The following is a 17,479-nucleotide window of genomic DNA, read 5'->3' as shown; positions in this document are numbered from 1 at the left end:
ATGTTTGCCATAGAGTGGAAGCAAAACATATACAGAGATAGAGACAGACACAGAGATAGAGACCCAGAGACAGAGATGAACGGAATAGATATGGATATCCCGATACAAATATTCACATATTGCTGTTTGGAGACATCAGTTTTATTATGACTGAAGGTGGGAGGGATGGTACTGGCATTGAGTAGGGAGAGGCCAGGGATGCTGTGGAACCATTAAAATGCACCAGACAGCCCCTCCAGTCAACAAAGAATCTGCTCCAAAACGTCCACAGTGCCATGGTTGACAAACCCTGAACTAGACACGCATGCATAATATACACACTGACAAATATATGGAAATTAAATTCTAGCCCTAATTTCATGAGGTTATGTAAAAAAGCAACCTCTATCTTTTTTTCAAAATTGTGGAGTAATAAATTGAACTAGAGTATGCAAATATTGCCCTACTAAAAACAGGTTTAAAACATTGCAAAAATCTATAGCTCCTGGATAATAAAAAAATGAAAATACAGACGGCCAACTAGTCTATATTTGTTTTTCTGGTGATTGTGATACTTAACCAGAAAATATATTCTATCCAGATTTTTTTTTTTTAATTTCTTTGCAGCTGTGAGGACGTTAGCTCATAACTCCGGATACAAAAATGTGGAAACAACAAAAACAACCAAAAGATGTTCTCCACTTTCTTTTAAATTCTGGCCCAATGGGAAAAAAAAGAATACTTCCCAGATGTAGGCCATTTCCGGAATGATGACCACTAGGTTTGGCTGTACTGCTTTCAAAATGGTACAGCCAAATGTCAAAATAGAAAGAAAGGGAGAGGGAAGACGGGGAAAGAAAAGAGAAAACAGGAGAGAGCGAGAAAAGAGAGACAATGCATTTCTTCTCAAAGATATGATGGGCTGGCCTGGCACAGTGGCTCACACCTGTAATCCCAGCACTTTGGGAAGCCCAGATGGGAGGATCTCTTGCGGCCAGAAGTTCAAGACCAGCCTGGGCAACATAGCGAGACCCTATCTGTATTTTCAAAAAATAAAAACTCAAGCCTAGGCAATATAGTGAGAACTTGTCTCCACAAACTGTTAAAAAATTAGCCAAGTGTGGTGGTACATGTCTGTAGTACCAGCTACTTGAAAGGCTGAGGTGGAGGGATCCTTGAGCCAGGGAGTTTGAGGCTGCAGTGAGCCATGATTGCACCACTGCACTCCAGCCTGGATGACAGAGTGAGACCCTGTCTCAAAACGTAAATAAATACAATAAATAAAAATTCAAAATTTAAAAAATAAATGATTAAACAAAAGATATGATGGCATTATCCATCAAGGATATATGGGACATACATTTTAGATTTTAAAGGCAAAGTTCTAGTTCCAAATGACTTTTCTGTTTTGAGGACACAGTCTCACTCTTGTCACCCAACTGGAGTGCAGTGGTGCCACTGGAGCTCACTGCAGCCTCGAACTCCTGGACTCAAGCAATTCTCCCACCTCAGCCTCCCAAAGCACTGGGAATACAGGCATGAGCTACCATGCCTGGCCCAAAATAGCTTTAATAGCCCAAAACATGGAAAAGAAAATGGGGAACAAAGTGCCCACCTTCAAACAATGACTGTTTTTAATGGTGGACACCACCCTAGGTGACGTCTCTGTCCCTTCTTGCCACAGATGAAATTTAAAAGAACCACAGTTGTCAAAACATGTTCACAACAACTGGCCTCCCATTTTCTTCTAATTCTATCTGAAAGGAGTCAGTAACTTCTGCATGAACTTGGCATTCATGGCATCAACAGGATTGGTTTCAACTCCAGGGGGCAGGTACCAATGCTGTGGTGTGGTTTATAATTCTGCCCTTATGCGGGTCATTCGAATGGCAGGACTGTTGGGCAGGAATAGGTAACCTCCGATGTCTGGTTGCCATAGCATCTCCTTACAGCTACATCGTTCTCTGCTCCTTGTTTTAGGCACAATTACGCCTCTACGGTGAGCAGAACTCTGTCCACTGGGGAGAAATGACCATCAAGCAAGGGATAAAACAGGAGTTGGCAGAGACAAAAGTAAGTATCTGGCCATGAAGAAGAAAAGACGGAAATCTCAGCACTGCATCAGAAACTGTTGGCGCACAGTTCTCAGGAAACATTTGTATACTTCCAATTGTGGGAATGATTCTATTATCACTATTCCTTATGATTGTAAAGGATCTTGCAATTTGCATTCTGCGGGAGTCCTATCAGTTGGAAAGCCAACTAATGACCCTGAAACGCAAACCTCCTTGGCATACGGGATTTATTATAACAACACTCAGGACCTGTCCAGTTGATGGGGTTACACGTCAATATAAGCTGTGTATTCTGTTAAAAATCTCTCTCCCATATTTTAGGTTTACAGATTTTGGCCAACTTTCTTTCTGGTATACACGGTATAACAAGGAGTTTACATTTCAGAAGAGTGTTGTTACTTCCAACGGTGTAGGCATTTAAAGACAAGGACTGGGATATTTGTGTAAGTCTAGATGGACTGTCTCTTGCAATAATGCCCTGTTAGAGATTTAAACAAGAGTTAATCAACTTTCCTTGAATGAACCCTTCAAAGAACTCAACAGGTTCTTTGTCACCAGGCTGGAGTACAGTGGCACAATCTCGGCTCACTGCAACCTCCACCTCCCAAGTTCCAGGAATTCTTTTGCCTCAGCCTCCTTAGTAGCTGGGACTACAGGTGCGCACCCCCACACCTCGCTAATTTTTGTATTTTTAGTAGAGACGGGGTTTTGCCATGTTGGCCAAGCTGGTCTCAAACTCCTGACCTCAGGTGATCTGCCCGCGTTGGCCTTCCAAAGTGCCGGGATTACAGGTGAGAGCCACCACGCCTGGCCCATTATGTGACTTTTTAAGTGGTAACAACATATCTGCCTTATCTTTATGAGAATCAGGGTAATGTGAAACACAAAATTATGTATTTTTGAGCTCACTAAGAAAATATTTTCTGAAGTATTAATAACCTGAAGATAACTTGAAAAGTACAGAAAAAACCTTATGAAATAAAAAAGTTATAATTCAAAACAAAAGGGTAAACAGAATGTGAATTAAGAGCCTTGATTAGCTGCTGGATTCTTTTCAAGCCTTTTGATGGGGTATTGTTTCTCAGACTCCCCTGAGGAGAGGTTTTAAAGCTTTGGGGATTAAAGAACCCCAAAACTTCACATCTTTACCATCTTGTTCTCATGTGCAGCCTTGAGAATTTTCAAAATTCTTTTTTTGAAAGACTTCCTCACTGCCTAACTTTTATATTTTGCAGAGATGCCGGAAAGAATTATAAAGTGTAAACACACACACACATAACCAAAACCCAAACAAAAGGCAGTGAAGCAAGCATGTCAGGCACACTGAGCTCGTGGAAATGGCTGTCACATACATGCAAGCTACAATTACCACGCACGACGACTCCACACATGTCCCATCAACATACACAACAGCAACACAGCCAAGAATGAGGACACCATGACTTTTGTTATTCGCAGGCAGCAAACATCCCTGTGATGTCCCGGACTCCAGCTGCTTGGAACGCTTCCCCAAGAATGTCAAGAAAACTATTTCATTACATGCATGGAAAATTGGATGGGCCTAAACAAAAGCAATTGACGAAAAACAAAAAAAGGCGTTCTTCATCTGAAAAATATCAATACCCATGATCATGAGTTAAATTACTATATGTAAGGACTTAAAAGATGATTCATGGCTTTAATAGTTTCTTTCTTCATGTCCACAACTTGCAGCAATTTTATTAAACATTTGTCCCTCTCTCCAGTAGAAAATAATTATCTTGACCAGGTACAGTGGCTCGCACCTGTAATCTCAGTACTTTGGGAGGCTGATGCAACAGAATCACTGGAAGTCAGGAGTTTGAAACTAGCCTGATCAACAAAGCAAGACCCCATCTCTGGAAAAAAATTAGCCAGGTACAGGGTGTAACACACCTGTAGTCCCAGTTACTCAAGAGGTTGAGGGAGGATTTCTTAAGCCTAGGAGTGCAAAGCTACAGTGAGATATGGTCATGGCACTGTACTCCAGCCTAGGTAACAGAGGGAGACCTTGTGTAAACAACAAACAAAAAATTCTTAAAGAAAGTAATTGTTTTGGAGGCAAGAAGCACATCTCACATATGCTGGGGCCTCACAATCTAAGATACCTGAAAGACAAGTTGTGTTTTGCAGATTCTTATTGGTTAGAAGAATGAATTGGGTGGGTATGTGCACCACCACTCGGGACGGTATTGATGGACTGATATTTTTCAAGCCATTTTCTATCACACCAGCAACCTTTCAATTGTCCTCACCTGTGCAACTGTGGTGCAAAACTGTGTCCAGAAGCCAATGAGTGAGAAATCCCGTCCTAGTTCCCTCACAACTGAGTGTCTCTGGATCGTAATATAGGTGCTATTTCCCCTCTGTCTTCTCTAGCAGCTAACATACTAAGAAATGGGGTCATTCAGTACAAATATCTAGGAATGTGACAATGAGGGCTTGAGTTTCTGCTATGGATCCTTGGTTATCTCATTTTCAGGCCTTCAGTTTTCTTATCTGGAAAGAAAAATAACATTCCTGACCTCACAGAGTAGTTGTGACGGTCAAATAGATATTTTATGTGAAACAACTGTGTCAACTTCAAAACACTGTAAAATGCAATGCTAAATGCCTTCTGTCCCGTGGCTCAGGAATTTCGGAGAGCTTCTACCTTCCACTAATTCAGAAGCTGTGTCCAACCGTAAGCCAAGAGATGGACAGCCTCCTTTTCCTCACTTCTTCTTTCTTAGGCACTTTCTTAGGGGTGCGGCCAAGGATCTCCATAGAGATCAACTGAAAAGCATTAAGAGTTGAAATTCAAGCAGATTAGCAAGAACCAGCAAGACACACACTCCTGAGTGTTGTGGCTTGAATGTGGCATCAGGTTACAATGGGCATGCTCTTAACCTGCCTTGCAGAACAAAGCACTTGAGCTTTGTGGCTATTTATTCCTTCTCTAACAAGTTCCCAAAGCCTGGCTGCTAGCTGGGAGGCTGATGCTGTATCATGGCCATTTAGGTTATGGTCCCCAACAGACAGACCACACTGTTGCAAGACTCTCTATTTATACACATGCTGTTCCAAGCTGGAATAACTCAGCGAGCAATTATGAGACGTTCCCTAAAAAGATAAACACCCTCCCTCCTCTGAGATCTCATACAAAAAACTCCATCTATTGAGCTGAACTTGTCTGTTTACAAACAAGTCTTAGCCTCAAATAGACCCTAAGTTCCTCATGTACAGAAGTTTTAGCTCATCTTTGGAATTGTAACAATCCACTGATATTAGCTGAAATAAATGGAACTTATTAAATCAGTACTTTAAAAAAAATATTTCTATAGGTTTTGGGGGAGCAGGTGGTATATGGTTAGACAAGTAGGTTCTTTAGTGGTGATTTGTGAAATTTGGGTGCACCCATCACCCGAGCAGTATAACTGAACCCAGTGTGTAGTCTTTTATCCCTCACCCCCTTCCCACCCTTTCCCCTGAAGTCCCCAAAGTCCACTGTATCACTCTTATGCCTTTGCATTCTCATAGCTTAGCTCCCACTTACAAGTGAGAACATACGATGTTTGGTTTTCCATTCCTGAGTTACTTCACTTACAATAATGGTCTCCAATCCCATCCAGGTTGCTGCGAATGCCATTAGTTCATTCCTTTTTATGGCTGAGTGGTATTCCATTGTGTGTGTATATATATATTTATACACACACACACACACACACATATATATCACAGTTTCTTTATCCACTCATTGATTGATGGGAGTTTGGGCTGGTTCCACATTTTTGCAATTGCAAATTGTGCTGCTATAAACGCTATAAACATGCGTGTGCAAGTATATTTTTCATATAATGACTTCTTTTTCTCTGGGTAGATATCCAGTAGTGGGATTGCTGGATCAAACGGTAGTTCTACTTTTAGTTCTTTAAGGAATCTCCACACCGTTTTCCACAGTGGTTTAACTAGTTTACATTCCCACCAGCGGTGTAGAAGTGTTCCCTTTTCACTGCATCCACATCAACATCTACTATTTTTTGGTTTTTTGATAATAGCCATCCTTACAGGGGGTAAGGTGGTATCGCACTGTGGTTCGACAAAGCAAACAAAAACAAAGTGGGGAAAGGACACCCTATTCAACAAACGGTGCTGGGATAATTGGCAAGCCACATGTAGGAGAATGAAACTGGATCCTCATCTCTCATTTTATACAAAAACCAACTCAAGATGGATCAAGGACTTAAATCTAAGACCTGAAACTATAATGATTCTAGAAGATAACATTGGAATAATCCTTTGAGACATTGGCTTAGGCAAAGATTTCATGACCAAATACCCAAAAGCAAATGCAACAAAAACAAAGATAAATAGGTGCGACTTAATTAAACTGAAGAGCTTTTGCACAGCAAAAAGAACAGTCAGCAGAGTAAACAGACAACCCACAGAGTGGGAGAAAATCTTCACAACCTATACATCTGACAAATAACTAATATCCAGAATCTACAAGGAACCCAAACAAATCAGCAAGAAGAAAAAACAATCTCATCAAAAAGTGGGCTAGGAACATGAATAAACAATTCTCAAAAGAAGATATACAAATGGCCAACAAACATATGAAAAAATGCTCAGCATCACTAGTAATCAGGGAAATGCAAATCAATCAGTACTTTTTAAAGAAAGAAACAGACCCAGCACCTAAACAGACAGTGATGTACATGAAAACAATCTACAAATGCTACATTTGTTCCTTTCTGGGCGTTTTTTACATATTGGCTAACAAGGATAAGTATTTTTATCCAACCCTCTTTACCATTAGGGAAAATTTCTCCCCTCACCTCTTTGAAACCATACATAAATTACATTTTTAAAATATACAAAGGATTGCAGGTCCCGGAGGAGGCAGTTTTTCGGGGGTATAGCTCCTCTGGTTGCATGCTGAGTAAATCCAATGTTGGCTGATACCTGAAATATTGGGGCTCCCTTGCCTTCTTCCTAGACCTGCCATGTAGTACTGTCGTTAATGATGTCCTCTCACTCCAGCTACTGCCTACCTACCCTACCGCTATTTCAAGCTTGCCTGAACAGTGCGTATTTTCACATTTCATTGAATTCTCAACAATGAGGGAGCATGATGTGCTTACCTACTAGGTCCAAGAATTGAAATCCTTTTACTGAAGTCATCAGGAGCTAGAAACTAAATTCAAGTAACAGAAAATCTTCTGAATCTGTTTCTTTATTTAAAATTATGTTTAGGCCAGGCGTGGTGGCTCACGCCTGTAATCCCAGCACTTTGGGAGGCCGAGGCGGGCTGATAACGACGTCAGAAGACGTCAGAAGATCGAGACCATCCTGGATAACACGGTGAAACCCCGTCTCTACTAAAGAATAGAAAAAATGAGCCAGGCGTGGTGGCGGACTCCTGTAGTCCCAGCTACTCGGGAGGCTGAGGCAGGAGAATGGTGTGAACCCGGGAGGCGGAGCTTGCAGTGAGCCAAGTTCGTGCCACTGCACTCCAGCCTGGGTGACACAGCGAGACTCCGTCTCAAAATAAATAAATAAATAAAAATAAAATAAAATAAAATGACATTTAAACTTTGTATTCTCTCTCAATTTTTTAAAGGATAGTAAATGAAGTCTTAGCTGAGAGTATAAAAGCTAGATTGTATTTTTACTTCTTCTACCTACTAGCTTGAACAGGTCATTTCTATAAGAATCGAGTTGTCTGATCAGAAAAAACAAAAGTGTTGAACTGGACCAAGTGTTTCTGAAGGGAGGTGTCTTAGACTGGGTTTCCTAGAAGCAGAGGTTGAAATGGGGTTTCTCGGACATGGGGTAATATTGGGGCGGGGAGAGAAGCTCTCAGTAGAAGAGGGAAGAGAAGAGAGGAAGCAGGAGAAGGCAGAGATAAAACCTGTGTGGGGATGGGATCTCAGCCTGAGCCCTGCATGAGCCTGATCCCATGCAATGTTTTTGGGCATGAATTGCATTACAGAGCTGATTCCAGCAGGCGGCTGACCTCCTACATCCCCTGAGCAGAGAGCCAATTGCCATGGTCTGCCCACATCAAGGAAGGAGGATGCATGACCTTGCAAGCAAGATGGTGCCCATCGGTCAAAGGTTATTCCCTTAAAAGGAAGCAGCTGTAAGCTATTAGCAGCTGATACAGGAGCCGGGAGATGGTGGGGTGAGAGGCAAGAAAGAGGTCAACAACTGAATCGACTGGAGAAGGAATTGGTGTCTATCACCTCTTTTAAAATATTTCAGAAAACTCCCCAAAATGACACATTTTCCTAAGATGATGGTGCAAAGAGAACTAAAATGTCATGACTATTCATTTTATCAATCATTTCTGGTCATGGCGGCAACCTAATGCTAATCTAAAGCTTGAAAGAGTTATGGATATCTTGGATTAATGTAAAGAGGAAAAACTAGGTCATACTTAATAAATGCCATATGTTGACAGACAACCTGCTTTCAAAATATGGAGCCCAGGGTAAGTTAAATGGAAAGGTTGAAAGGTAGCTGACTTCAGAACCCTAAGGCTCTGTGAGCTTAGATGATGCCCAGGAATTATGTTATTCTATACTTTACACAAGGCATTGCAAAGAGGCATTTTCAGTTATTTCTGTTCCTATTTCATAAATAAAAATGCCTTTTGATAATATAGATATGCTTCATTAATTGCTGCCCCAAACCTCCCTTCCCCCAAAAATGGTATGAGAGTCCAGTTTCTGGACAGCAATACCAAGTAATCCATTGGAACTTCTCCATTTCTGACTTAATACAAGCAGTGCCCCCTAATACTTTCATAAGTCTCTCTACCTTAACCCCAACATTTTATACTCACTCACTGAAACATACCTGGTAGGTTAGAACATGAAAGGTGGTGAATTTATTTTGAATAAATATGATAACCTCCAAATTTATGATTACATTTTTTAAAGTGGGAACACTTGCACCAACAATATTACCTTTTTTATTTAGGTGTCCAAATACACACATGTGCATAAATAATATCACATATATATATATACACATATATATATATATACACACAGAGATATATATCTGATATATATTTGATATACTGCATGAAGAAATAAACAAGTTAGTAAGTGTATTTTCTATTGTTTTTAAATGTTCTATTACAGTCACAATAAGGTAGAGTTTTAAATCATGTTCAAAGAGAAATACCATATTAAAAACACAAAAAATTACAATGAATAGCATAAGGTTTCTTTTGGGTCAAATTCAGAACATGTTAGAAATGCAGCCAGAGAGCCAATAACTCAGACCAGGAAACACCAAGACCAAACTGCATCGAGCCGTGTCTCTGCCAGCGGCTCTCTAAATGCCTGGCTATCCTGCAATATAACTGAAAACTCAGCACAGGGCAAAGGGACACATTATAGGCTGGGTATGAGCACCACAAAATCCGTTCCTCTGAAATCTGTGAGTCTGGGGCTGATTTGTAGCTGCTGGGGTTTTGATGCACTAATTGTTTGTTTACTTTTCTTGGAGGAGAGGCTGGTCCTCTAAGTGGAATGATCTCATCACCAGCTTCATTCTCCTTTTTGCCAAAACAAACAGCTTCCAATTACTGCTAGGAAGAGCCTGTGATCTCTAATCAGCTACCGAAGGGAGTCTATCAGTGGTACTTTATAGGGTGAATAATGTCCCATTAAGGAAAAATCTCTCAACATCAGTACAATTCTGGAACCCTAGGGCCAAGCTGCTGGCAACCTGCTATTCGTCTTCCAGCAGGATCCCATCCACTTTCTCCCTGGGCATTCTGAAATCTGGCAGAGACACACCTCGCCTCACTTGCCCACGGACTACTACTTTTCCTCAAACGCTACTCTCTTGAGCCTCCATTGAGAAAACACAGGCAGAGAAAGAGCAGGTTCCAGGCCTGCCAATGCTGAGATTGCCAATGGCAGGTCCCAAGCCTGCCCATGCTTAGGGAACTTATGTGTAGAGCTCAAGACTCTGCTATACCTGTGCCACCATGGGCAGACCCAGGGGAGGTCAGAGGAGCAAGAGTGTCCAAGATGAAGCATAAGGCATGAAGTCACTCTCAAATGCATAAAGAGTCGCCTATAAAGAGACAGGGCTTATCTCAGGCACCACCTCCCTCCTTTCCTTCTTCTTTAATCTTCTAGGGAAGTTGAGAACATAAAAGGAGAGATGTTTCTCCCTAAGTGAGCATATGTTAGCATCGTACCCTTTAATATTACAGGTGACCCTATGAGGAACCGCCACACTAAAGTAGGTTTAAACTTTCCCAGATGGCTGCATCCTTGACATACAAACAAAGCAAACTAGGTCAGTTTCACAGACGTATGACCAGTGCAGTCCACTCCATGCTCACAAGAGGACCTAGGCTTGGGGTATGCTCTGCAGTGGCCATGCTGAAATTCTTTGAGTTTGAGTTTTGTATGTAAGAGTCAATAGCACACTGCAGTACTCACTGGAGAGTGGACATGTCAGCTTACAACCGATCCTGACTCCCACCGCACCCTCACCTCTCCAGGACAGGTTCTCGCCGCCCATTCCCCCATCACCAGCACCCCAGGCCCCACTGGCCTTCTGCTCACCACCTCCCATCACATGATCCCTGCCCACTATGATCCCTGCAGGAACCTGGGCATGGGTGTAGGGAAGATCAGGGTTGGCCATATGCATGTCCTACAGTGTCCCATGGTATGGTTGTGTCTGTCCCCATTCCATGCTAGTAGCATCATGGCGTGTTTGGTGGGTGGCCAGCCCGATTCTGAGACACTGGAATGGCACACCCACTGAGGAGGTTGCAATACACCTGGGAGCTGCCCATCTGCTGGGGGCAGGAGGAGCTGGCCTACGAAGGGGAAGCACCTGGCTCAAATTCCAGAGGACGTGTGCCAGGCAAGAGTACAATCCCTGGGTGCAGCAGCAGGCAAAAGAGGGGACCTGGCCAGCATCATGCCTGAGCACATGTGTCTGAGCCCAAGGCCCTAGGTGCCTGTGAGACATGAGTGTTCCCTGGGCACACCCCAAAGCCTTGGGGGAGCCTTCTCTTCCTGCTTCCACCATTCCCGAGTCTGGCCTGTTGAACCCTCTGGCCATTTCAGGGCTCCCTCCAGGAATTAAGTGCTCTGATATTTGCGTGTAAAACTGGCATTGCACAATATAAAGAAGAGTTAGTGTCATGCTAATAATTAAACTTTTAAATTTTCTTTACTGAGAACTACATGGGATAGGAAATTTAAAACACCATGACTAGTTAAGAGAAGCAAGTGGCAAAAGAAAGAAAACGTTTTATATCTTATTTCCTTGGACAAACACTTTTTTTCTTGCTGAGTGAGAGGCCCCATGTTTTTATTTTGCACCAGGCCCTGAAAATTAGGTAGTCAGTCCTGAAGTAAATTATCCAGCTAACCAACAAAATCTTAAAAATAGAAACAAAACCAAAAGCTAGAAGCCATCCTCAGTGATAACCCAGCTAAACAGTCAATGAACTGTGTGATGAGCCAACTTTTCAAGACCTCTGAGTTCTTCTCTAATTTAGTAGCTGCCTTCTAGGAGTGTTGTGGGGATTAAAAGAATAGTACTTGTAAAATACCCAGAAGAGTGGCTGCTCCTTAGTAATCTTCCGGATAGAGCTAGCTGCTGTATTACCATCACGTGCATGACCCCAACATGTTTTGCATCCTGATTGCATCTTGCAGGGCAGGTGTTTCTCTCCCCCACCGGGCACATGAAGGGTTGACATTCAGGAAGGTGGCGTGATGCACCCAAGCTACCCATCTGCGAACAGCAGAGCCTGGGTGTAGAGCAGATCTGCCCAGCCCCAAAGCCCACTTCCCTGCTCCATACCTCACAGACCCATAGCTCCTCTTCACTCTACTAACTGCACTTATGTATTCTATTTGTGAGCCTGAAATAGCTCCGTGCCAAATGCCCTGGACAAAGCACCCTGGAGCCAGGTACTGACATTTCAGGAGATGCTAACATGCACTGTTTCTTTTCGTGAATGAAGGGCAGCATTCAGTAGTGAAACGATGGGGTTTCCATCCCATCTTCCTTTCTTCCTTTCCAGGTCGGAGCAGTGTCGGATTACTCAGGTACCCCTGGTCTGCACTCTCACGCCCGCCCGTGCCTCAGTACTGAGTCCCTTGTGTTTTTGGGCGTGGTTGACAGCCACTGTGCGCAGGTGGGGCAGAAGCAGCCTGCAGACCTGGAGGTGTCAGGTGTGAACATCTACCCACCACTTTTCTGTCTTGTTGCTGAAGGGCTGGGCAGTGGAGGACAGTGGGGACAACTGGGACACAGACTATGGGACAACAGCTTCCGCTGCAGGCCTATGACAGCAGGTCACTGACCCAGGGAATCTGCGTCACTGCCTACCCCATGAGTGCATACGTTGCGCTCTCCTGAGGCAAGGCCTGACAGCTTTCATACTTGAGAGTCCACATGCCTGGCGGGCATCCAGGCTGGAGGCCACGCAAGCTTCTTCCATCCTTAAACACAGCCTGAAACCATGCAAGAGAAGATGGAAACACGCACCTGCTCCACAGACAGCTTTATGGGTGGGCTCATTAGCAGAAGTTGGGGGGGTGACCCTGTAGGAAAGGGCTCTTCCTAAGACTTCCTGTAGCCCAGCCTTTATAAATAGACTAATAAACACCACATGCAGTGTCATGAGTTGTCTGCAGACTGATTTCTCTACCTTCCTTTCTTTTTTTTTTTTTTTTGAGACAGAGTCTTGCTCTGTCACCCAGGCTGGAGTGCAGTGGTGTGATCTCGGCTTACTGCAACCACTGCCTCCCAGGTTCAAGGATTCTCCTGCCTCAGCCTCCTGAGTAGCTGGGACTACAAGCATGCGCCACTACACTGGGCTAATTTTTTGTAGAGACGGGATTTCACGTTGGCCAGGCTGGTCTCGAACTCCTGACCTCAAATGATCCGTCCGCCTTGGCCTCCCAAAGTGCAGGGATTACAGGCAGGAGCCATTGCGCCCGGCCCATCTTCCTTCTAATTTTATATATATGGCAAGCGGTGGGGAACAGGGAAGCTTGGGGTTTTATAAGGAGAATGTGTTGCTGTCTTTTCAGATCTTAAAAAAGCTTAATCCCTGCAATTTAGATAAATCAGATAGGCATTACCAGGTTAGGGTTAAGGCTCCCAGAATGGCTTTACAATTGATTACAAACACAGCAGTTATTAAGTCTTAACTGAGTAATTTGCAGCTTATTTCACCCCCAGCTAATTAAAATGTAATCAGGATTGTCTAGCAATGTGCATTCTGTCAGCAGTTTTTCTTCCAAAGAGAAATCATGCCAAGGAGACCACAAGAAAAGCCTTTCACGGGAACTGGCTTCATCTAAGCTGCTGCTTTAGCCACTGAAACTGTAAAACAAATAAATGACAGCACTGACAATTCAATAAAAAGAAAAAAAAAAAGGTACTCTTTCTCCCTGGGAATAGGCAGCTCCGTTTCGTTTTCTGTTGTTTCAAATAATAGTGTGGCATCTTCTTAGGAGAGTGACTTTCAGGGTAGGACGCGGAGAGCTGGAGACCAGGTGCCTGGGGACCGGCCCTCTCCCGGCTCTGTCCCGAATGTCTGGGAAATTTCACCACAGGAGGTGAGCACTGGGTCTTCCATTCCCTGAAGACGCAGGAGGACTGCAGAGCGTGCCCATTTCTCTGACACCCACGAGATGCTGCTTCTATGACTTAGAACAAACTCAACTGCACAGCTTCACCAGCTTCACCAGCTGGTTCAAGATCATCCCCGAGGGCTAAGGGGAATCACTTCCACACTCCACCCGTATTAATATAGCCTCCTCTGGCAGCTTAATTCCCAGGGCCCCTAGGGGGACCCTCCGCCCCTTGACCCAGCCCCGGCAGGAGGGGCGCCCAGTTTAAGAGCCAAAGGTTTGGCTTCCAGTTCCCGCCCAGTCCCCACTTCTCCTTTTGGTCCCTTCAGAGTTTCCCTGAGGCGAAAAATTGGGAACTTGGAACAGGTGGGCACCTAGGGATAGAGGTGATAATGAGAAGGAGAGAAGGATGAGAGAGGTTCAAAGTAAGTGGAGGATTTCAGAGCTTGCGCGCTCGACAGGGCTGGTAGAGGCAGCAGATGCACTCGCTCCCGCTGAGTCCGGAACCTGCTCTTGTGCGCCCACCAGCACCCGGAGCCTCCGCGCAAGTCCCGGGGGGGTCCGCGCCACAGGGCAGAGTCCCGGCAACCCGCTGGAGCCAAGCGCGCGGCTCCCGGAGCCTCCCACACAAGCCCGCGCGCACACACACACACTCCCCCATCCTCAAAGAACCTACGTACGGGGCTTGGGGGACGGTGCCCTTCGGGCTCGTTGCGGAGTATCCAAATACTGCCCCGCCAAATCCCCTGTCTCCGGCACTTCTTCCCTGACGCTCTACGGTAGTCCAGAGCAAGACCTTGAATATTTGGGGTTCCGAATTGAGGCGCGCACAGCCACCCGCACCCGCAACACGCGTATACGCGCACCCTGGAACACGACTTGGCACAAGTCCCCCGGCTGGGGCTCCAAGGGTGGGCAGCGAGCTCTGAGCCCGCAGAGGGTGAAAACCATCGTTCAAAAGAGACAAAGTGTCGGCCGGCGGGCACCTGCAGGGCTGGGGCTCGAGGCGAGGTCCCCGGGCGCAGCCGGGCGCGCCTGCCGGACTCCCTGCCAGTGCCTCGGAGCGCCTGGGACTTTGCAGGAGTCGCCACCCGCCCGGAGTCTCGCGCACTCAATTCCCGGGAAACAGCCACATCCACACACCCACCCTCGGCATTCACGACTCTCCCTCCCCAAGGAAATCGCCTTTGGTTTCCCGCTGGGAAGGAGGGAGTTGGGACAAGATGCCTCGGGCTTCTTTTTCGTTTCGGGAGCCTGGAAGAGGCTGGAAAGGAGGGTTCCAGCACCTCGACTGTATAATCCACGCCCAGGGGAAGCCAAGATCAGCCCGCGGCGCTGGCCGAGAACTTTGCGCGCCCAGGCTGGGAGGCGCGCGCCCCGGTGCGCCCCCGCCGCGGCCGCAGCCCCAGAAATAACCCCGGGCGGGCGAAGGCCTCCCCGTACCTGGAAGTGCTGGAAGAAGGCGGAGATGCGAGTGATCTGCAGGCTCAGGCACCTGGAGGCGCAGCGGGCGCGCTGGACGCTCCCGGCAGACAGCGACTCGTCCAGCCGTCGCGCAGCAGCCGCGCCGGGGCCGGCCGCCAGGCAGACCCTGGAGGCCGCCAGCCAGAGGCAGAGGGTCAGGACAGCGCTGGGCACCCCAAGCACCATGGCTGCAGGTCGTGGGCGAGGGCGCCGGGCGCGGGCCGAGGCTCCCTGCTCCGCGCCGGGGCTGAACTGCTGGGGACCAGGCAGCCGCCGCGACTAAGGCGGAAAGTTCAATCCTTCAACTACTGCCGGACCCTCCCATCCGACCTCCCTCCCAGCTCGCCCTCGAGGGGTGGGGTGAGGGGGACAGGCGGCCGCACCATTGGCTGGAAGGCGTGTGAGTGACAGGGGGGCCGGGCGCAGGGCCCGTGGGCCGGTCTCGGGGACTGCTAGCTCGCGCGCTCCGGGGGAGGGCGACGCCGAGCGGCTTTCCACGCCGCGCGGGTCTCAAGGGGCCGGGCTCCCACGCAGGCGCCTTTCCCGTCCGCACCAACCGCTTCCTGCCCCTCCCACCTCCCCCCTCCGTCCAGGTAAACGTCAGGTGTGAGCAGGTCCAGGCCTGCCAGGAGGGTTGCTCCCTTCAGCAGGCGGGAAGAGGCCTCAGGACCCCCAGGGGCGTCCCACCTGCCTGGGGATTGACCCCGCGCCCCTAAGTGGCCTGTTTTCTCCCCGACCTCCCCTGGGTCCAGGCTTTTCCAACGCTTTCACATATTCGAATTCCCTTTGCCCAGGTAGTGGAAAGAAGGGAAGAAAACTGAAATGGCAGTAAGGCAGACGGGGAGGGGAGCGTGGACATTTGCCCTACAGTGTCCCGAAGACATGTTGCTCCTTCTCTCCCTCCTGCATTTCTTCCGTCCTTCCCGCATCCCTCCCTCCCTCCCTTCCTTCCCGCACTGTTTTCCCTGGAGACAGTCTCAGTGCATAGCTAACCACCTTTAGGTCCACACGCCTTGTTTCCTCAGGTGTCTGTTTTTCTAGTAAGCCTTGCACGCCCCAAGTGAGTGATTTATTCTAAATAGACTTGCGTCTTAATCTCTTTCTTTCCCCACGATTTGCCCCGAGCCTCTTGACTCAGGCTTTTTAGCTTTGGAATGGCTGCTCCGGCCTCTCCTGTCGTTTTTTCTAGTGTTCTCTCAGCACAGGAATTCTCCCTCCCCAGCCAGGATCCTGCCACAGAAAGACAGGAGGCATTGATAAGACACAACCTGTGACAAAGCTCTACACTCCCCTGAGCTCCATCAGGAAGTGACAGTCCCCGTGCAGGTAGGAGAACCCAGAGAAGAAAGACCCAGGCACACTCTTGTTCCAATGGACAACAACTGACTGCTGTTCCTTTGCTCTGACATCTCCACCGTCTCCTACCCAATTGCGCTTTCACCTTCGAAAACATAGGATCTCCATAAGCACCCAGCTAAACACAGTCAGGGTATCTAGATGCACTCGCTCTACTCAAAGCTACATCAGAAGGCTCGAACCCTCTTTGCACAAAGCCTGTATAGTTGTTTTGCAATTTCCCACTCTTTCCCCTATTCTTATACACAGGTTCCACTCTGCAATTTTGAGATCTGCCTGTTAACAAATTGCAATGACAGCCATCTGCAGCTATCCTATTCTGAGTGCTTTTCAAGTACATCATCTTACATGTGTATTTCTTCACATAGCTTAAATCAGGAAGGCCAGTCGAATTAATTGGCCTTGGTGTGTTTCTCAGCGAATTAGAAAATCAGGGTCATCTTGTTCAAAAGGTTCTATAGGCAGAGCCAGTTTCATGGACATATAAGCTGTACAATGGTACAGTCGCACTCTTAGAAGGCCTGTTCTGCCATCACCATCCTGAAACTCTTCACAATATTTGAACAAGTTTCCCTGAATTTTCATTTTGCATGAAGTCTCACAAATGATGTAGCTGACCCTACCTGTAGGTTTTAGCCATGACAATGCTTTACTTCAGGGGTCCCCAACCCCCAGGCCTTGGACCAGTACCTGTCAGTGGCCTGTTAGGAACTGGGCTAAGGCAGGCTGGGGAACATTACTGCCTGAGCTGCGCCTCAGGTCAGATCAGTGGTGACATTAGATTCTGATACGAGCTTCAATCCTATAGTGAACTATGCATGGGAGATATCTAGGTAGTGCACTCCTTATGAGAATCTAATGTCGATCTGAGATGGAACAATTTCATCCCCAAGCCATCACTCACTACCCCCAGGTCCATGGAAAAACTGTCTTCCATGAAACCAGTCCCTGGTACCAAAAAGGCTG

General features: G+C 46.5%; 1 protein-coding gene across 2 annotated transcripts in view; it reads right to left on the bottom strand.

Annotated features, from left to right (window-relative positions):
* LOC105478101 (anosmin 1) overlaps positions 1-15,477 on the bottom strand; it is a 216,462-nt gene extending 200,985 nt beyond the window's left edge. The window contains exon 1 of one of the 2 annotated variants that reach the window (XM_071089005.1): positions 15,137-15,477. In XM_071089005.1, the coding sequence (XP_070945106.1) occupies positions 15,137-15,343 (207 nt within the window). In that variant the 5' untranslated portion in view covers positions 15,344-15,477. The remainder of the gene's footprint in view (positions 1-15,136) is intronic. The other variant, XM_071089004.1, reaches the window with a different exon arrangement.
* Between the last annotated feature and the right edge of the window lie 2,002 nt (positions 15,478-17,479).

Source organism: Macaca nemestrina, chromosome X (genome assembly GCF_043159975.1).
Source record: "Macaca nemestrina isolate mMacNem1 chromosome X, mMacNem.hap1, whole genome shotgun sequence".
Classification (NCBI taxonomy): domain Eukaryota; kingdom Metazoa; phylum Chordata; class Mammalia; order Primates; family Cercopithecidae; genus Macaca; species Macaca nemestrina.
The sequence above is the reverse complement of the archived record's forward strand: the minus strand, read 5'-3'. Positions and strand labels throughout refer to the sequence as shown.